This window comes from Schistocerca serialis, unplaced genomic scaffold, assembly GCF_023864345.2.
Source record: "Schistocerca serialis cubense isolate TAMUIC-IGC-003099 unplaced genomic scaffold, iqSchSeri2.2 HiC_scaffold_1362, whole genome shotgun sequence".
NCBI lineage: Eukaryota > Metazoa > Arthropoda > Insecta > Orthoptera > Acrididae > Schistocerca > Schistocerca serialis.
This window is the reverse complement of record NW_026047583.1, coordinates 10,834,213-10,856,732: the sequence shown is the minus strand read 5'-3', so window position 1 is coordinate 10,856,732 and position 22,520 is coordinate 10,834,213. Positions and strand designations below refer to the sequence as shown.

General features: G+C 41.5%; 1 protein-coding gene across 1 annotated transcript in view; it reads left to right on the top strand.

Moving 5' to 3' along the window:
- The window catches only part of LOC126440357 (circumsporozoite protein-like), a 155,611-nt gene extending 151,431 nt beyond the window's left edge, over nt 1–4,180 (top strand). Inside the window, exon 8 of the mRNA XM_050090647.1 lies at nt 4,113–4,180. Coding sequence (XP_049946604.1) covers nt 4,113–4,180 — 68 coding nt within the window. The remainder of the gene's footprint in view (nt 1–4,112) is intronic.
- The last annotated feature ends 18,340 nt before the right edge of the window (nt 4,181–22,520 follow it).

Genomic DNA, 22,520 nt, shown 5'->3' with positions numbered 1-22,520 from the left:
GCTATAAAGGCTGAGTATTGGAGGAATACTGGAAAGTTGTCCAATGTCACATGGCTCATGGATGGACACTATTCAGTGGCTGTCACAGGCAAGATGTTAAGCACTGAGTTTGGATTTCAGGCTCCTTAACATGGCAGCAACAGACAGCCCTCCGTTGTGTGGAATAAGGATGGATTTTAAGGCAGCAGCCAGATGCTACATCACCCACTTGCACCTCAATCCTATTATGTCTCCTACTCCGTCATGTTGCCATAACCATCAGCTGTTCTTGCTGCCCCACCTCTACAAAGAATCCAGCTGAGAACTACCCCACCCATTTGCCACTAATTCTCCTAACTGCATGTACTCATCTGTAATTAAAGAAAGGAGAGTTACATTGTAGGTGTTCGGTGTGGCAGTTTTACTGCATGAACAGCAAAAATGCTGTAAGCGATAAACATTTTTCCTATAACTTTGTGTTGGGTATTCCTGAGAAAAATTCATGATTGTTTGAAATTGTGCGTGAAGCTTTTTGCTAGTCACTAAGTTCTCTGTTTGCAAAAGACTGGATTAATATATTGTGAGTATATGCCTGCAGTGAGTGTGGCTGCATATACAGTCTTACTCACGGTTTGTAACTGTAGAACTTGCCACAGTGAGTTAACTCTGTAACATAAGGTTGTATGTTTTAATAGGCAGATTACTACAGGATTTCAAATTTTAAAATTTGTTGAGTAATTATTTGTAATGCTGACGGTAAATGTTTGTTTGCCCTAGATGGTCTTCAGATAGCCATCCTCCAACCAGAGTAAAGTTCTGCCGTTTTGGAACTTTGTTAGTAATGTTGATTCTTGTGCATAATTGAGTAGATTAGATGCTCATTGTTCACTTATCAGTAGAAATTTGAAAATTCTTAAATAAATGATTCCGTTCTCTTTCATTTCATGTTGAAACAATATTACTTTATTTGGTGGTTTTACTTTTGCAGAAAAAATGTTCGTTATATTAACTCAAAATTTCTTTTTCTGTCCATCAGGACCTCATCAGGAACCTCTTCCGCAAAGAGTGGAAGGGAGAGGAACTTCATCGAGCACATCAGAGACTGGCAGAACAAATGTGAGTTTCACCTGTAGCAAGAAAGTTAGATTTTGTAGCATATAATTAACACCACACTCCTTCCTCGCCTCTTTCGAGGGTGCTCACAATTTTCATCAGCCCAGGGGTTTCAGCCACTACAACACTTCCTCATTTTGTGTACTGCCCTGCACACTTCCAAGCATTCACCTGCACCAGATCTCATGCACAAGAGAGAGAGAAATCCGAAACCATATAAAAGTGTAAATCCTTTATTTAAACTAAAAAGTAACTTCATGGTAGCCACCATCATTCATACATACTATAGACATTGTGAAATACATAACATTTCCAAAGTAATAGGTTATATCACAGTTTGTGTTATATAAACAGATTAACACCCATGTGTGAACAAAAAAATTTATTAGAAGGAGCTAGGCCAACGCTTAATTTTACAGAAAGATAAACTTTCTTCAAAAACAAAAGGCTTTTTCTGCTACCAAAATTTTATGACAAGCCAAAGAACATGCCACCTTATTGAATCAAAATATTAGCAACTGAACTGAATTTACATTTCTTTGTTGGGGTTTTCTCATGATGTTCCCTGGCAGATGCCGATCAAGTACAGGGGCGCAGAGTCCGGGGTCAATGGCTGGCATAGTGAAGATGTGGCACCTGGATGTTCCAGCTGCATTGAAGTATCTTCCAGGCAGCAGTCTGGGCCGGGTCGAGAGGCGCCAGTTTCCCTTTCTTTCGGCTATTTAACCCAGCAGCTCCAGTCTTCCTCCGCTGATTCCAGAGTGATGTATGGCAGCCGTTGGCGATACCTGACTGGTGGATGGTCATTTCATAGTGGGACCATCTGTGCCGGAAAAACACTCGTGTGCATGCATAGTTGGCGGATGATTGAATGTTTGGCGGGAGCGTATCTAGCGCCAGTTGGCGGAAGGTGCCGGCACTAAGTTGCAGCTGCACTTAATTCTGCTGCGGTAGCTGATTGTTGAGTTTTTGTGGCTGTGCATGCCACGACATTTAGTATTCATTAAAATGCCAATTATCACTTACAGTTTAAAAAATTATTTATATGTATAGCAATTACACATCCAAGCACCTTTCTAAAATGATAAAAGAGCCACACCTCTTGCTACAATTGTGGCCGGACGAACTTCCTAAAATCTTCTTAAAATAACTTCACTGGTTTTAAATCAATATCACATGCACTTTGTAGATAGGTCTTATTGTCTCTAGGTATCAAGAGTATCACACACACATTGCTTAGTAATTCAATAAATCTGACTTCATGTTTTTAAGCTCATGTATCACAGCTTGTGCAGTGTAATGTAAAAGTAAGTTTGTAGCTATGTAATATTCAGATAGGTCTCTGGTACATGAAACAGAATCAAATGATGATTCTTTTGACAATCCACCAGTTCTTGTATTGACTTCTTTATGCTGACAGGTGTCCCTCCAGCAATGATTCTATGATCAATAAAATTGCTGTCTGTCATACAAATTACACTGTATAGTGTCTGCCACAAGGAGTGCAACTCTTAAAGTGAGGGCTTGTGCCACAATAACTCACATTGCCATGGTCATTGCAAAATATCTAGCATGTGGTCACAATGGGCCTAATTAATCCGAATGAATAAAAATTGGATGATGTGACAAACAATACAGTGCATTTTGTGAAGCTGTAGACATCAGGGGCTGGTTTGACACTGTTCACAAGATGCTGGAAGCTAGAGTAAGCCTAGTGTGTTAACATCCTCATTGTTGTCAAGCCGTAGAGGTAGTTGTGTTTCTTGCACCACTGAGGGGATATTTTCGAGTAGTTTCACACTGTTGCTGCACAATTTCCATAGTGAAGATCCACCTTCCATAAATATCCTTGTGAGATCTTGCTGGAGCTTGATTGCTGCCCCTACTGTATCACAACCTAGGATTGTCCACAGAGAAACAATTAATGATAATGTTTGCTGCTTAACTGTGGTCACTCTATTAGTGAGCTGGTTGTAACAGACACCATGCTGCAAGAAAGGTTGCACAAGCCATTTGTCATGTGACTGTCTTCAATTGGTATTCCTGAAGTGTTGCACGTATCACTCTTCCTTAATATTTTTTGGTAAGCATGATCTTCACCTGCTACCAGAACTTTTCAATATGTCTTCTCTATATCTGGTGTAAAGGCAATGCAGTGCATGCAGAAACACAAAGTTATGGATTACAAAGCATGTTGAATGATTGGTCCTGTCATTAGCAAACTGTTTAGTTACTAATCCATGTTCAATATGGTAGAAAAATCAAACACTACTCTCATTCAGTAGTTGAGCTGGCTTCCTCAGAGACAGTATTATGTGCATTGTAACACGAAACTGCATCTGTAATGACTACTGGTTCGTAAGTCTTTGTACCCCCTCATAAACTCTGCATAGATTTCTTTAAACTTTTGTTGTCACACTAGATTCTGTTCAGTCTGTGAGAAGCATTTTGCTTCAGTGTAAAAAGAATTGAGTACTGACTCATCTCTTTGCAAAACAGAAGACAAATGATGAACCTGCCTGTGGAATCTATATTTGTGTGTTTAACAAAGTGTGCTTTTGCATTGCTGCTCTTCTCATCATTACAACATGATTTAATTCTTCTGTCTCCAAGAATCTGTTCAAGGAGGTTTGAGCATCAGTGTAACTTTTTGCAAAGCATAATATTACTGAACACATTGATGAAATGTGCTCTAGCATTTATTACTGCCCTAACATTTACTGAAGCACAGGATGATCACTTCCTATGGAGACAATCCTTGCCTTCTAATAGCAACTTAGATTTGTCTCCCATGACCTAGGTGCTTGGCATTGGAGGGAGATGTCTGTTTGTTCCCAGGTGTGCTGTGCCATGGTGGTACTGTAGTCTTGAGATTTGCAAAGATTCTCATTTATTTTTGAGAAAAGCACACTCTCTTCAGATGACACGGAGCTGTTGGGACTCAAACTGGCTTCAGATTTTGTTCTTACAGGTTGGTCAACTTTTTCTTTCAGGGGCTGTAACGTAATCATGTGTTGCAGGGATGCATCTACTTGTAATGCCACCAGTGCATGCACAATTGCTTGGAGCCTTGTTAAGCAGTGCATGAAGTTCACTTGCAAATGCCCTTGTTATTGATGGGAGTGCAAAGTTTCTTCCCATGTCTTGATGCAAGAAATTGAGTCTTTTTGTATCTGTTGCAAACCATATTAAAGGCCACATTAAAATAAGTGCTAGCCCCTAGATGATGAGCAGTTGCATTGTGAACTGCACGTTACTTAACTAAGCAAATGATAATACTTAGCATTGCCCTGTAATTCCTCATTATTTACCACAAGACTGAAAAATGTCATAAAAATGCCATTACTGAATTACATCATCATTAAATGGTGGCAGTTAAGTGATGGGCAACCTAGTGGTACTTTTGATGTAATCAAGTCAGATCCACCATTTAACGAATCCTTGTCGCAGGCATTGGCACAACACCCTCACAGCAGTCTCGGGCAACTGAGACCACTGTCATACCATTACATCCCACCCTGAATTTTCATTGTTTGAATGTAGATCTCCAATAAGACCCCAATGCTTCATTGTAATAAGAAGAATTATGTTTCTTTCACTGAGGATTGCTTCGTATTGTGCTCTGCCATAATTAAACATTGTTATTGACACTAGCTGACACCTGTGAACAGCTCATTAGGAGGTTAATATGGGTAGACCCATAATATAAACCTTGGAACGAGGTCATATCTTTTAGCAGATTGTTTAGCTTTTGCTAAATGATTAATTTTTAAATAACATTAAAAACGATAAATTAACTAGCTGGCAGGACATATTTGCGAGTGTTTCTTTCACTGATATTGCCAAAAAGTTGGCACAAGTTGCGAGTTAAATAAAGGATTTTCTTGGTAAACACTAAAACATATTTAGTGTGGATAAGGTGGATTGCCACTTGACCCTTTTTCAGAGACAAAGAGAGTTCAGACTATTGTTGGTGATCTTGGGGAGAATGTAACAATAGTCAAATGTTGAGATGCTGTAATTGCAAGCATCCCACCCATAATTCTGTTCAGAGGAAAGCTGTGTAAAGATGAACAGCATTAAAAGTTCTGTGATGACAGCTCAATGACAGCCAGGATCCTTGCAAAACCTTCCTCATTCTTGATGGAGCTAAATCACATCTGGATGCTTGGTACTGTTGCTACTGCTTAAAATAACAAAATATTCTATTGCCTATAAAGAAATTAAATGTGAATGTATGCCAATTGTTAAATGTGTTCCCAAAACATCTGAATATTCTGGGATGTTGCTGACCTAATTACTGGACATCTGGAAAAGCTGAGAGATGTGATATTTGTAAGTGCCTGGCTGAAAGAAATGACACAAATGAGGCTGACTGCTGTTTCAAAGAAACAGGAATCTTTCCTTCCAATCTTTAAGTGATTCGCAAGTCCATATTTGCAGCTTCAGTTTTTATTGAGTGTCATATTGAAACATTTCAGCCATGATGCATCAAACTTATCAAGGGATGATTCAGCAATTGACAGTTCTCCCTAAGCTATTGATCAAATGTAGGCGGTACTGATTAGAATCATGCAGGGAACACTACCAAAGTAGTAGTAGTAGTAGTAGTAGTAGTAGTAGTAGTATGGTATTCTGCCTTATGGCAGGTCTTGTCATGGGTTAAGACTCTTCCACTTTTGTCTGTCCATAGCCAGTCTTTTCATTTCTGAATATTTGCCTCCTTTGATATTGTCCAGCATTTGATATCCTCATTTTCCTCTTCCCCTTGTTCCCTCCACCATTCCTTCTATTCCTTACTTCAACCAACAGTCCCTCCTCAAACAATGTCCAATCCAGTTCCGTTTTCTCTTTCAGCTGACTTTGTACACGTTGACTTCTTCTCCAACTCTCCTTAATACTTCTTCATTCCTTACTTGGACTTCCCAGTTCACTTTTCCTTTCTTCTCCATATCCACATGTCTAGTGCCTCCAATCTTATTTCATCTTCCTTCCTCTATGTCGAGGTCTCTGCACCATATAGTGCAACGCTCCATATGTGACATTTTGCAAGTCTTTTCCTCAGATCTTTGTTTAGTGATCCACAAAGCAATTTGTTTCCTCTTGAATCCTTCTTTTGCCATTGCAATTCTTTTCCTAATTTCTGTTGAGCAATACATATAGTCCATTATTATAGTTTCCAAGTAATTGAAGTTATTAACTTGCTCTGTTTCCTCTCCTCATCGATCTTGGTTACATACCTGGTGGTACCCATTCTTTCTTTCTTTATTTTTTTCCTCTGCTTGACTCACAGCGTTTCCTTAGCTGCATTTTTGATTCCATTTTTAAAATGATCTTGCCTTCCTTCTGTGCATTCAATTTCCTGACCCTTCATTATGATTTCACAATATGTATTCTCTAATTTTTCAAAATTGCCTTTGTCTTTGTTTCTCAAAGTTAATGTGCTCTCTCTTCTGTCCTTCCCAGGTTCTTTTCAATTAAACTAGAACATCAGCTATTACTAATATATGATCTGAATAAATATCTGCCCCTGGATAGCTTATGACACTCCTCAGGCAATTTTGGTATCTTTGTTGTATCATTATGTAATCAATTTGATATCTTTTGTTGTCAAATTGAGATATCCAAGTATACTGTCATCTATTGTGGTTACCAAATAGAGTATTTCCAACTACCATGAAATTTTCATTACAGTATTCCAAAAATCTTTGCCCTCTCTCATTTCTTTCACCCAGTCCAAATTTTCCCAAAGCTTCTTCTTCTGGTCCTTCACCAACTACCGCATTCCAATCACCCATTATAACAAGATATGCATTTCTTTTCCCTCTCTGCTAAGTTCTCTATCATTTCACAACATTCTTCTACCTCCTCATCTGAATGATTACTTGTTGGCACGTAGACCTGGATGATTACTAAGTCTTTCTTTTTCTCTTTCAGTCTCATCATCAATATTCTTCCACTAACATACTCAACCTCGATAACCTTGTCCTCCAGTCCTCGACCTGCCAAAATTTCAACCTCATTCATTCCATTTTTATCTTCAACTGAATAGTATAATCAGAAGTCAGCACTTTCTAGTTTTCCACAACCACCCCATCTCACCTCACACATTCAAAGTACATCCAATTTGTTTCTTGTCATTTCATGTTTCGCGTTTTCTAAATCCCCCTTCCTGGAGAAGGGTTAAAACATTCCAACTACGAATCCCAAATAAGCCTTCCTTCTTTTCCTTCCTTCCTTTTTCCATTTGCCCTAATCTCTGGACTCCTTGTTGTATTCCCCTCCTGGAGAAGCAATTGAGGGGGAGCTTTACCTCTGGAATATTGTACAAAGAGGTCCATCCCATGAATATCTAGGGAAATATTTCTGGTAGTGGTTTCCCATTGCCTTCCACCATGCTCCACATCTTGTCAGCTTGCTGACCCAGTTTCCTGCTGGGGTTTGTTACCCAACCTTCCACTGGGTTGCTCAGCTTAACAGGGCCATGATGTGTAGGTAGGATTGTGGAGAATGGAGATGAGGGAGTCGAAGAGAACTCTCTTGTGGAGTTCTTGTGTTTGCATCTCACCCCCATTTTTAGCCAGAGTCACAAGGTTGTAGCAGTGAAACTCCCAGATAATCTCCCAGACCTACCAAAGAATGACAGATGAATGTCCACAGTGTCTAGTACACATAGTAGAGCATTGCATGGTAATTTATCTACTCCACAACCATAGCAAAAAATGAAAAAGTAAACCACTACAGCGCATGGCTCAAAATAGAGGACAAAAATTATTTTGAAGTCTTTTTTTTTGTATAAAAAGGAACATCAGCAAACTCATATGGTTTGCAGCAAAATCCAAATTATGTGTGAACCACAGAATCAAAACACCTAGACTGTATGAGAGAACGTGCTTGGAAAACCAACCAGAACCTAATGGTACCCAAGTGAGAGGAGTAGGAAATTGAAGGATTTATTACTTTATGTTCTGAAGATACAGCAACTTCATTTGTCCTAATAATCAGGATGACCTGTAAAATGAAGTTGAACATTGCATTATCAACTTGACATGGAACTTTTGTTTTTATTTATTTATTTATTGCTTGCATCATTATTTTCCTCTGCAAATTCTAACTGAATTTAGTATTCATTAAGTAAGGGCCACATGATGAATAATTCTGTTACTTACACTGGAAAAGCTATGAAGTTCATAAATTCACCTTTTCTGCCCATCAAAGAGAGGGAGAAATTCACTGGCTAGTACCATAGGAGGATTGCTATGAATTTTTAAATTAAAGAGTCAGAATGAACTGGCCTCTAAGTTCCTTACTTTATAATGTCGACAGTTACAGAAGAGATAGATTTCTGCTCATTGTAAATGTGACACATGGCCTACTACAGGAACGTGGAACACCCTGCACAACATGGAGCTACACATAACGTGCCCAATTTCAATGGCTGATTCACAACACAGGCAATCTGTGTTGTCACATACACCACCAGCTTTTCTGAACTCTGAAGACTGGAGTTGTTCTTAAAACACATTCCCTGCTCCTGAAACCATCCCTGTCTCAACCTACAGTAACCTATTGCTCCCCTTCTTCCAAACAGCCCCATCCCACCCTTTCCCCATTGTCCTATCATCTCCTCCCAAGCCACATCTCCACTGTGCATGGCTCTCTGCAAGTGAACCAACCAGCCCCTTCTCCTTTTATGTGCTCCTTTCCTTTCTGCTCCGTTTCCTTTCCTTCCCTCCCTCCCTCTCTCCCTCACAAATCTACACCAGATAGCCTCATCTGCCACATCTAGTCCCTGCACACTCCGCTAAGTTGCACTGTTTCCTCCTCTTCAACCTGTTCTGGGCTGTCCCTTTACCTGCTCTGCTCCACTATCGATTGTTAGTTCTGTTTAATATGTTGGTCTGGCCTGAGCAGCCAGAGATATTGCGTGGTGGTGATGGTGATGGTGATGGTGATGGTGATGGTGATGGTGGTGGGGTAGTAGTTGTAGTGGCAACTGCCTGTAACACTAGTTTGTTCTTGTAACATTTGTGTATATGGCCTTGATGTGCTGGTACCATGAACAGCTGAAATCATGGTGAAACTACAGCCATTCCTTTTTCTTGTTGCTGTGTTGTTCTACTGTGTGACTTAACCAATCAAACCCAATTTAATTTTAGTCATTATATATTCTGTATTTTTGGGAAACTGTGTCCTTGCAAAAAAGGCACGTGTAACACTTTTTATCATGATGACCTTGCTGTTGGGCACCCATGAGATTCACACCCACATGAGGTGGCTAGACTAAGTGTTTAAACTCAAAAGAGTGTTTCCAGAATCACTTGGCAGCAATTCCGGATGTGTGGAGTGTCGCACTTACCTGCTGGAATCGCTGTAGTCGGTTGGAATGCACAATGCACACTGGATATAATTGGATGCAAGTGATCAGCCAGGATTCTTAAGTACATGCCACCTGTCGATCATATCTAGACATATTAGACGTGTCCGTCCCTGGTTGCTGAGTGGTCAGTTCAACAGAGTATCATACCTAATGGCCCGGGTTTGATTCCTGGCTGCGTCGAGGATTTTCTCTGCTCAGGGACTGGATGTTGTGTTGTCCTTGCGATCATAATTTCGTCCCCATCAAAACACAAGTCTCCAAAGTGGCGTCAACTCGCAAGACTTGCACCAGGCTAACTGTCTACATGATGGAAGGTCCTAGCTACGTGGCATTTCCATATCAGGAGTCCAATATCACTCAAATTGCACATGCCCCACACCATTACAGAGGTTCCACCTCCTGTCATGTAGGGTTTATGGATTTGTGAGGTTGTCTCCATAACTATACACTTTCATCCCCTTGATGCAGCTTGAGATGACTCATCCAACAAGCCAACAAGTTTCCAGTCAACAGGCCAAGACCAAAGTTGAAGTGCAATTGCTGATGTAGACATAGGATGGATTTTCACTTTTATATTGCTTGTTGAACACAACCCAAACATCATGGGAAAGAATAGAAACAGTGAAACCAATGATTCACAGTATCATTCAGTCGCTGTCCTCAGTAAGGAAAATGTTGCAACAAAATACTTTATTATATTCCAACAGGTCTCATCAGTCACAAGTGCCATACTATTACTTTACTTACCAATACCATGCTTCTGTATGACCCAGTACAATGTAGACATTGTGAAGTACACGTGCACAAACAATTTTATGGGAAAAGATGTCCAATTTCTTCACAGGATTTACAATATTATTCAGGTCACACATGGTTTGTCTTGAACTAGAGTTCTAGCATACTGTATATCATGTGGATGCATGTGCAATTATCTACAAGCAAATTAACAACAGACTAATTGCTCCAAAAAGGAACAATGAGAAAGGGAAGATCAGGGAGATGATGGTGAGGTGAGCAGTCTTGCGATGGACCATCATAGCAACAATAGTTTGGGGCACAGAGGAGTGAATGTGTCATGGGAGGGATTTGAATATCAGCAAGGCCCTAATTACTAGTGACAAACATACCAAATAAACAGAGATGAACAAATACACCACTGGCTGTCATCACTCATGCCCTCGGTACAAACCAAACTGCTGATGTCTGCTTCACTGTGATATCCTTCTGGTTTTGATGGTGAATGGATGACGGTAACTGAGGCATTGTCAAAGCTGTTTGACTTATACATAAGAAATAGCATATTGACCCAGTTCTGATTGCTCCCGCATGATGCCAATAATGTTGAAAACATTTATAGGAATTTTCTTGCCCAAATGGCCTGTCCTCCAGTGTAAGCTGTGCAGGATTCAGCAAACATATGAAGAATGCAGATGAATTTACTTTCCATCAATGCATGTTGTGCATCTGGCACATTCATGAATTTCTAGGTATCCTGCATTGAGACAACTACTATTAATTGGTAGGAACAGGTATTGTTAAAGCTATACAAATTCATCTCAAGGTCCCCTGTGGTTAGAATAGGCCTGCAGTATTCCTGCCTGTAATAAGAGGCAACTAAGAGGAGTCTCAACTGCTTCGGCCAATATGTGATGGTCCCCTCTCGTGTTTGACCTCCATTTTTCCAAATTTTTCCGAAGAGCGAGCCAATTGGGGAAGGGCACCTTACATGGTGCATTGTGCCCATTGTGCATAGATACCTTTATCCAGCTTTCTCATCGTCGCATTGCCGTTCCGCTAGTTCCCCATCTCTTGGGTGAGGATACATTCCTAGGTGCAATTTCCACCATGCACTGTGCAGTGTTGCTTTTTGTGGAGCTGATGACTATGGACTTCCTTGCACCTAATTCCAGCATAGTAGCCAGTCAACTGTGGTGGCACTGCCATGTACCCTGCTGGTTGTCGCCTCCTTACAACACAGGGATCACTCTGCTGATGACTGCGCCAACTCCGCATATATGCCAAGGAGTAGAGGCCTATCTCCCTGGGGTATTGGGTCTCCAAGCAATGGCCATCCTGCCAAGTGGCCCTTGGTGTTGCTGAGAGGCGCCCGTGGGGAGGGCCTGTGGTCGGAGTGGGTCCCATCAGGGCAGATGACCTGCAATGAAGCGTGGTACATCATCTCTTGCTGGTGGTCATCTACCAGCAGTCTCTAAGCATTCTTGGGCACAATTCAATGCTCAGAAATATGATCCCAAATCATTCCCCTCCCTGGTCACACTGTGGGAGGAGTGTCTCAGGATGGCAGTGACACTTATTCACTCCGGTTGCTAGTTTATATGAGAGCTGAAGGGGAGTCTAAAGTCCAAATACTTCATAGAGCATTTAGAGGACAAGTTTGGGGAGATGGAGGGCTAGTCCAAAATGTGCTCTGGGTTAGTATCGATAAAAATGGCATTCTCGGCCCAGTCTCGAAGATTACTTACTTGTGACAAGTTGGGGATGTTTCAGTTACCATAACACACCATGAGAGTTTAAATATGGTCCCGGGTATTATTTTCGATAGGGACCACCTTTCCAGTCTGATGACTTGCTGCACGCCAATTAAGAACGTCAAGGTGTTCGTTACATGTGGCGCATTCATAGGGGTTTGAATGGTAATCAGATTTCTACCGGTGCCTTCATCTTGGCCTTCGAGGGTGATACATTACTGGAGAAGGTCAAGGTGATGGTCTACCACTGAGACATCAAGCCCTATATTCCTCCCCTAATGCAGTGCCTTAAGTGCTGCAAGTTTGGCCATATGTCTTCCTGCTGTACTTTCTGCCTCACATGTCGAGATTACGGACGCCCATCACATCCCAATACTCCACGTGCCCCGCCTCCCATCTTGTCAACTGGAGAGACCCTCAATCACGTTGCTCACCAGAATGCAGGATCTTGCAGAAGGAGCAGAAAATCATTGATATAAGACACTGGACTGACTGACTTATACTGAGGCTAAGAGGAAATATGAACGAGTCCATCCTGTTCGAATGAAATCCTCATATGCCGCTGCAACATCAACCATGATAGCCCCATCAGCTCAGTGAATTTCAGTCGGCTCACCAAGCCGAATAAGTCCTAATGCCCCCTTACCCATGGGGGCACTACCCACCCTGCCCTGTTACTCCTGCTCCACCTACCTTGGGAGCAATCCAATCCCCCCCCCCCCCCACGCATCCCCCCCCCCCCCCCCCACTACTAATTGGAGGTTTCCATCGCTGCTTCTAAGCCAGAGAAATGTCCAACTTGTTCAGCTGCTCTCTCTTGCAAGGGGTCCCTTGGGTCCCTCCCTTCCCAGGTTTCCACAAGTGGGAAGGATGACGCCCAGCGATGGCATAAGTGCCCACAAGCAGCTGGTTGTAGGGCTACGTATCGCCCTCCATCCCAGAGACTGAATTGGTGAAGCCCTCCCAGTTGGTGAAACCCAAGGGACAAAGAAAAAGATCCAAAAAGAACACCTCGAAGATGAAGGAACTTGTGGTTGCATCTAGCCCATCGCAACCTACAAACTCTGTGTCTGAGGACGAGGTAGAGACTCTGGCGTCCGCTAAGGACCTAGATCATGCCTGACGCTGATACAATGGATGTCACTCACACAGGTGCTCAGTCGGTGGCAGCAGGTGACCCAGTGGCGTAATCTCCCTCTTCGGTCCCTTCACGCCTTTCTCAGCCAGGGACAATGTCAGCCTCCAGTGGAACTGCAGCGGTTTTTTCCACCATATTGCTGAGCTCAGACAATTTCTCAGCCTTACCCTTTCCTCTGCATTGCTCTTCAGTAATCTTGGTTTCTGGTGATGAGAACCCCTGCCCTCCATAGCTATGTGGTTTATTACAGGAACCGGGCAGCTTATGACAGAGTACCTGGTGGCATCTGCATTTATTTCCATCAGTCCCTTTACAGCGACTCTGTCCCTCTACAAATGCCTTTAGAGGCTGTCACCATTCGGGTGTGAAAAACCTCTGCAGTCTCTCTCTTCCACCAGATGGTGATGTCCTGCAGCATGTCCTGGCTACACTGATAATCCAATTGCCGCCTCCTTTCTGTTACTGGGCGACTTCACTGCCCACAAACCTCTATGGGGTGGATCAGTGGCAACAGGCTGAGGCTGCATCTTTGAGCAAGTATTGCTACAGCTCGACCTTTCTCTTTTAAATAATGCTGCCTTCACAAATTTCAGTGTGGCACAAGGCACGTACTCAACCAATGACCTTACCAGCGGCAGCCCTAGCCTATTACCATCTGTCCAGTGGAGTGTGCATGACGACTTGTGTGGTAGTGATCACTTTCCAATATTTCTGTCACAGCCACAGCATCACTCTGCGCAGCTCCCCTGGAGATGGACTATGAATAAGGCTGACGGGGACTTGTTCACCTCCATTGCCACTATTGAGACTCATTCCAATGACGCCACTGATGCGGTGGTTCTCTCGGTCACCACCGGTATCATTACTGCTGCAGAATGTGCCATTCCGTTTTCTTCTGGGTCTTCCCAGTGGAGCACTGTGCCTTGGTGGTCGCCTGAGATAGCTGAGGTGAAAAAAGATCTCGGGCAGGCACTCCAGCGTCACAAGTGGCATCCCTCATTGGAACACCTCAACGCCTTTAAATGGCTTTGTGCACAAGCCTGCTGCCTGATTCACCAATGCAAGCAGGAGTGGTGGGAAATGCATGACTCCACCATTGGCCTCCATACCTCTCCATTGCTGGTCTGGGCCAAGATTAGGTGACTATGAGTGTCAGACCCCCGTCAGCGTACCTGCATTTCCACAGATTGGAACAGTCTGCACTAACTCAGGCAGGATTGCAAACCACTTAGCGGAGTATTTTGCTAAGAGTTCTGCTTCTGTGAATTACCGACTGGCCTTCCACTCCTTGAAGGAAAGGTTGGAACATCAGAGCCTTTCATTTCACACGCGCTGCCCTGAATCGTTCTATGCTCCACTCAGTGAATGGGAATTCCAAAGTGCCTTAGCCACTTGCCCTGATACAGCTCCCAGGCCAAATGGCATCCACTGTCAGATGCTCAAACACCTCTCAGTGGACTGCCAGTGATGCCTCCTAGACCTTTTCAATCATATCTGGGTTGATGGTGAGTTCCTATAACAATGGTGAGAAAGCGTTGTAATCCCTGTGTTGAAACCTGGCAAGTACCCACTGGAGGTGGACAGCTACTGCCCCATTAACCTCTCCAATGTTCTTTGCAAGTTGCTCGAACCCATGATAAGCCAGAGGTTGAGTTGGCTATTTTATTCTCAGGGCCTTCTGGTTCTGTCTCAGGGTGGGTTCGTAAGGGCAGCTCTGCCACCGATAATCTGGTATGCCTGTTGTCTGCCACATGTATGGCCTTTGCCCATCATCAGCATAGGGTCACCATCTTTTTTGACATGTGGAAGACATACAATATGACATGGTAACATCACATCCTCTCTACGATTAATGGTTACGATTTTTGGGGTCCCCTCCCATTTTTATACAAAATTTTCTGTCACTTCGTTTCTTCTGTGTGCAAGCTGTGGCCTCCTATAGTTCCTCCTGAGTTCCCGAGTATGGGGTACCGCAAGGATCTGTATTAAGTGTCTGCCTCTTTTTGATAGGAGTTAATGGGCTTGCTTTGGCAGTGGGAACGCCTGTCTCATCTTCCTTGTATGCTGACGACTTCTGCCTATACTATAGCTCCACTGGCATTGCAGCTGCTGAACAGCAGTTGCAGGGTGCTTTCCAAAATGCAGCTGTCTTGGGCTGTAGTGCATGTCTTCTAGTTTTTGGCTGCCAAGACCTGCGTTAAGCATTTCTGCCAGCGACACACTGTTCAACCTGAGCCATGGCTTTATCTTGATAACAAACCTCTTGCTGTTGTGGAGACACATCAGTTTCTGGGATTGGTTTTAGATACCTGGTTGACTTGGCTGCCTCATTTTTAGCAGCTTAAACAAACGTGCTGGTGGCATCATGATGCTCTTCATTGCTTGAGTCACAACAAATTGGCTGCCAATTGGTCTACCCTCCTACGGCTGTACCAAATGTTAATTCAGTCCTACCTAGATTATGGAAGCCTGGCTTACGGTTTGGTAACCCCTTCCGCATAGCTGTTCTTTTAACTGAATTAAACTACTTCCAGTTAAATGTTTCGAATATTACACTCCCTTTGCTTCCTCTGTGCCTATATACCTGAAAAGTACTAAATTGAGACTGCCCTTTTATAAAGTTATTTGTTGTTATTTCAAATTCATCTGTCTTCCCCTCTATTGCCATCCACTGCACTTGCCCACAAATGATCAAAACATTTCTTCTAACTCTCTCTCTCTCTCTCTCTCTCTGTCTCTCTCTCTCTCTCTCTCTCTCTCTCTCTCTCTCACACACACACACACACACACACACACACACACACACACACACACACGAAACATTTCTTTTACAAATTACGGAGTCCATGTTAGCAGTATCAGGAACGAGACTATGAGAATGGCTTGTACTTTCTAAATAGTGTTTAAATATTGAAACTGGTCTGTGTGTTGTAGTGAATTGATGGAGTGCGCTCTTCTTATGGTGGGCATAGGATAGTAAAGAATGACATATTTGTTTGCATTGGACAAATTTTTTTCCGTAGGCTGGACTACAGCATTCAAATTCCTCTTCCTGAAATGGAGAAAAAATGAAACTGTGGACACTGCATCATGTAATTTCCATCTTGCTTGTTCCGTAGCCTGATGAAGCACAGCATTGTTAACCGGGCATCTGATCACAACAATTGGTCATTATGCCTAGTCAATAACAGTAGCAAGAGAATGCAATAAATTTCCTTACTAAGTGGCAATCTGCCTTACAGTCTGCACCTTTCAATAGGAGCGAAAGATTTGAGGAGTGAGAAGTAACCATAGTGCCACTTGTCTCTGACACTTCATACCCTCATCATTGTTGAATTCTTTATCATATACATAAATCTGGTATGAGGCATAGTATTATCATATCACAGTGCACACATGGAATGATATCAGTGCAGTCACCTCCAGCATCTTCTGTGCAGATGACTAGTCTGACAATTCTGTACTGCCTTCACACAGTGAACAAAGTACTTGTTTCTCTTGAATTAGTGTAGTGGTGTAAGTTAAGTCGCCATCCTATTAGCTATTGACACTAGCTGATTGGACCAAAATCTATATACTTCCCATCCATAGGATTAGTTACTTACCACTACTGTAAGCCCTCGGCAAACTACGGACATTTGTGGACCTGATTATGATATGTTGCTTCCATCTATTACTCCCCTTTCTGTTCCCATTTCAATTTTTCTGATTTTATTTGTTGTGAATGTCATTGCCCCAGTCGAATTATGCCCCTGCTCATGTCACTACTCCACAAGCTTTTCTTATCTGCAGTTTTGTGTTTATTGGACGTGTTCACATTGGTCACATTGTGCTGCTGCTATCACATCACCTTCCATCTCTATTAGTCATGATCACAGAGGATACACCAGGCCAAAATACAAAGAATCTTTAAAATTGCACACATCAACTGCTCTAGCATCTTTCTGATGAAATGCCACAGTGTGACAAAAATGGAGTATGGATGCATTGTCTGTAGCTCTATCGAACTGTGCTCTAACAGATTATTTTAAAGCCTTCAGTTTCGACACTTTGTTTCCCCTCCAAGTGATGTAAGATTTCCCTTTTTCACATCACAGAAAACAAATTTACATTGCAGATGGTTTTTGTATTAATGTTTTATTAGCTACTTGTAATAGTTGTAACTACATATAACGACTGCCTAATGTTAACTCATGACTACTGAGTACCACACTTGTTCATGATAATTTTCTGGATAAGCTATGTATCCACATTGACATGTGGTTCATTTCATTGCACAATATAAAATTTTGGAGATGTTGGAACTCCAATACCGGTATGCTGTTTCCTCACTCCCACTGTTCCTCTGTGTAGTGCCAATATGAATAAATGTTAAGCTGTCACAGTACTTTTGCATTGTGATGCCTATATCATCGATTCCACTTTCACATTGTCCACTTCAAGACATGTGCACTATCTTCTTTGTAAATTAGACATACATTTCTACATAGCACAACGCTAGATTTGTCACAATTGCAGTCAGCTACAGCCACTTGGACTGCAGTAGTTCATGACTTTAGTATGGTGGTTAACAGACTGTGTGCTAACAGACACAAAATACATATTTTCACATAGAGGGAAGATAACTCTCTTGATTCGAACCAACACTGTACCTTGAACAGTCTACATGCATCAGTTAGAAGCAACCTAACAGGGTTGCATGGCCCTCATCTTAAGTGTCCGGGAGAACAATTTCAACATGCTCCAGGACAGGTAATAGCATGCTGGAATCAAACATATGAACTCTGATGATGAATTATTCTAAGATGCAATACTCTGGGACAGGTCAGTCCGCCCATAAATAGACACATCTTATGAAATAATAATGTACTGTTCCTCTCAGCATCACATTGCCAATACAAAAGAAAGTGATTAACATATGAATTAACAGTCCTAAGCTACCACAACTACGCTACACTGTGTGGTGTATGACTTGTGATCTCTGCTAAATGGGACTAGAACCACCTAGCCTCAAAAGTTAGGGATCTGCTGGTGATCAGTAACCAGAAATACAGTGGAGACACTGTCAGAATTATATGTGACATATCATCTCCTACCTCCTGACTGACAACCTGTAATTTTATAACAGTCTATTACTTCTTTCCCCTTCCATGATCCCTTGGACTATTTCACCAGGTCATAGCTGAGGGGTGTTCATTCCTGCAAACTATACTGTATTTGTTACTGCCAGTATTCTTACACCAACCTTTAAACATCTGGCAGCTATGATCTGCATTCCCACCCTGCTGACTTGCATTTCATCTGCACCTTTGTCTGCTCTGTGACAATGGCTGTACGTGGCAGCTGGCAACCCTAGTGAATTCATATTACTGAGCTAAACTAAAAGTCAAATATTTTGTGATTATTCACTTGAATCATTATGCAGTTTCCATAAATGTCACTTCAATAAACTTTCACATCTATCTGTTTGTCTCTGCACCTGATTTGTTACCTCCAATACTGTTTTAATTTAGCAACTTACTAATACAGAGATGAGCATTGCAGTGAGATGACATACTAATGCCATGTTTCAAGGTGTTTGATTTACACTCAAATTCAGTTGATGTAAAGTTATTACACTGCTTAATTTTATTTATTTATTTATTTATTTTTTGCAGCTCCCAAAAAAGTTGCGCATTGAGGAGATACTGGCAGGTGAGATTTTCACTTTCTTCAGTAGCTTAATTATACAATTAAAATAGCATGTAAATGATTTCTTATGTGGTACTTTCCTTTTACTCTTCTTCTTTGGCTTTAATTCCTTATTGGTGGTATGCTAAATTATTTCAGTGAATCAGTTGTTCAAAATTTCATTCTTTAAGTTGACACTCAATGTTAATTATGTAGTGCATAATATTTAGTGTATGTTGCAGTTGTGTTAAAAAATGAATACTGTGGTAGACTGTGAGGGAAATGTGATCAAAGATAAAAGAAGACAAATTTTTAAGTACCAAACTGACATTTAAAAATAGCTCTCGATGAAAGTAAGCAATCATTGCCAATAAGCACCCCACTATAAGCAGCAATGTTTAGACCGCACACACTTAATTCTGTAGTCATAGCACATATTTAGCTCATCATCTTGATATAAATATATTTAAGTATACAACCGTCACTCAACATAGCTGAGATTCTTGAAGACGAAATGTCCAATATGATCGGGGACTGGAACAAGTCAAACACATTCACAGCCAGTGATTTGAAACCTCATTGTTGTGTCTTGAAATGAAGGATAGTGTCCCTGTAATCCTTCCTCTCTCCCTCAAACCAGTATTTTTCCACCAGGCTGACGTATGAAATAGCCTGGTCCATTTGGGTGCCACAATTGCTGGTGGGTGTTATTGTGGACTAGCACATAGTCTTCCTGGTTGTTGTTCTTCATTGCATCTGCAGGAGTTCTATTGTTGACAATAAATGTCAGCAGAGCAGATTACACCCCAGGAAAGCAATTTGTAGAGCACCACACAATCTCTGTTCCACCAGATGCATAAGATTATCTTTTGCGGATGCACACAAATCTTTGTATGGGGAGTTTCTCCTTTATTCAGACTCTTCTGTAGCATTTGAACTATGTTTTCTATGTTGTGATTTAGTTATTCATCACTTCCTAATATATATACCTCTATATTTCTTAGCACAGTGACTGTTTCAAATGATTGCTCTTTCTAGGACTTAAAATTTGTGGAATTTGTAATTCAACACTAAACGTTCACATGGCTTTGCTACTGGGTTGTAGTGCTATATTTTCAAAATGTTAGACAGAGACCTTGTGTTGTAAACATTCCTGCTTATACCACATGCTCTCTCCATTTATCATTTCTCCCAAATATTTAAATTCATTAACCCTCCTTATCTCTCTATCTGTTTCTAGGGTTATAGGGGCATTCTAATGTTTGTCAGAAATTTTGCTTTTTTTCTATACAAACTCTTAATGCTGCTTTGTTGGCTATTTCTCTTGCGAGACTGATTTGTATTTCTACATTTGTTGGATTTTCATCTAGAATGGCATAATCATTTCCAAATGGTCAACAGTGAATTTCAGTATTTATTTTCTTAGTATCTAGTCTTACTGGTGCTACCTTGTGTTCTGTCAGTTTTTGTTTGCATTATCTTACTATTTTCTCTAGGATGAAGTTCGAGGAATGTAGACAGGCTGTCACCTTGCATTACACCTATTTTTATTTTGAGTGCCTTCAATACTTCACACCGAAACTGTACTTTTGCTTCATTGTCTGTGAGTGTTGCATGAATAAGGTAGTTTAGCTTTAATGCCAAATTCTTGAGTCACTTTGTCTAGTGTTTCCCTGTCAATCAAATCAATTGCCTTTTTAAAATCTGTAAATGTTAAAACCATGTCTTCAGAGTTTGTAAGTGTGTGGCAGATTATGGACATGATGTTGAAATTCTGTTCTGAGCAAGATCTGCCCTTCCTAAATCCAATCTGATATTCTCACAAGTAGCTATAAAGTGACAGTAGAGATATATCTCTGCAACTATTGACATCGTGCTCATCACAATTTTTGTGCACAGGATGGGTAAGAGTCACTATCCAGTCTTTTGGCATTTTTCCAGTTTCCCATATTTCTTAATATATGGTCTGAAGTTGTTTGTCATTTTTAGTTGAGACCATTTTTGGTTGGGACATTTTATAAGTTTCTCCACTGGCTTTTTTGTTTTTCACAGTATTTATTATTATTTTTTTATTTTTATTTCCTTAGCTGTGTGTTGTGGATTTGCTTCGATGTTTCAATGAAGATAGGGAAATTCTAGCTAATAGTTCTTTTGTCCACAGTTCAAGAGTTGTTGGCAGTACCATACTTTCTTATTAATTTACAGGTCTGGTTATTTGCTTATTTTACCATTGTCATCTTTGAAGTACACTAAAGGCCATTGAAAATGCTTCACCAAAAAGGAATGCAGATGATGAATGGGTATTCATTGAACGAATATATTATACTAGAACTGACATGTTATAACATTTTCATGCAATTTGGGTGCATAGATCCTTATAAAGCAGTACCCAGAACAACCACCTCTGTCTGTAAAAATGACCTCGATATGCTTGGGCATTGAGACAGTGCTTGGATGGCGTGTACAGGTACAGCTGCCCATGCAGCTTCAACACGATGCCACAGTTCATCAAGAGCAGTGACTGGTGTATTGTGATGAGCCAGTTGTTCGGTTACCATTGACCAGACGTTTTCAATTGGTGAGAGATCTACAGAATGCGCTGGCCAGGGCAGCAGTCGAACATTTTCTGTATCCAGAAAGGCCCGTACAGGACCTGCAACATGCAGTCGTGCATTATACTGCTGAAATGTAGGGTTTTGCAGGGAATGAATGAAGGGTAGGGCCATGGGTCATAACACATCTGAAATATAATGTCCACAGCTCATAGTGCCATCAATGTGAACAACAGGTAACCGAGACGTGTAATCAGTGGCACACCATACCATCACACTGGGCAATACGCCAATATGGTGCTGATGCTGAGTACAAGCTTTCAATGTGCGTTCACTGCGATGTCGTCAAACACGCATGCGACCATCATGATGCTGTAAACAAAACCTGGATTCATCCGAAAAAATAACGTTTTGCCATTCGTGCACCCAGGTTCATCGTTGAGTACACCATCACTGGGGCTTCTGTCTGTGATGCAGCATCAAGGGTATACACAGCCATGGTCTCAGAGCTGATAGTACATGCTGCTGCAAATGTCGTCGAACTGTTTACGCAGATGGTTGTTGTCTTGCTGACTCAGGGATCGACACATGGCTGCACGATCTGTTACAGCCATGCAAATAAGATGCCTTTCATCTCAACTACTAGTGATAAGAGGCTGTCGGGATCCAGCATGGCTTTCCGTATTGCCTTCCTGAACTCACCGATTCCATACTGTGCAATCAGTCATTGCATCTCGACAAATGCAAGCTGCAGTGTCACGATATGATAAACGGCAATCGCGATAGGCTACAAACCAACCTTTATCAAAGTCGGAAACGTGATGGTACGCATTTCTCCTCCTTACACAAGGCATCACAACAGCCGTTTCACCAGGCAACGCTGGTCAACTGCTGGTTGTGTATGAGAAATCAGTTGGAAACTTTCATCATGCCAGAATGTTGTAGGTGTCGCTGCTGGTGCCAGTCTTGTGTGAATGCTCTGAAAAGCTAATCATTTGCATATCACAGCATCTTCTTCCTGTTGGTTAAATTGTGCATTTGTAACATGTCATCTTTTTGGTCTAACAATTTTAATAATCAGTAGTGTGAATAATTGAAGCTTGGTAGCCCTTAATGTGATTTTTAAACATTCTATAGAAATTCTGGGTGTGATTTTTAACAAAGCTGTTTTGTATGTCAAGAAGTTTACACTTCCCAAA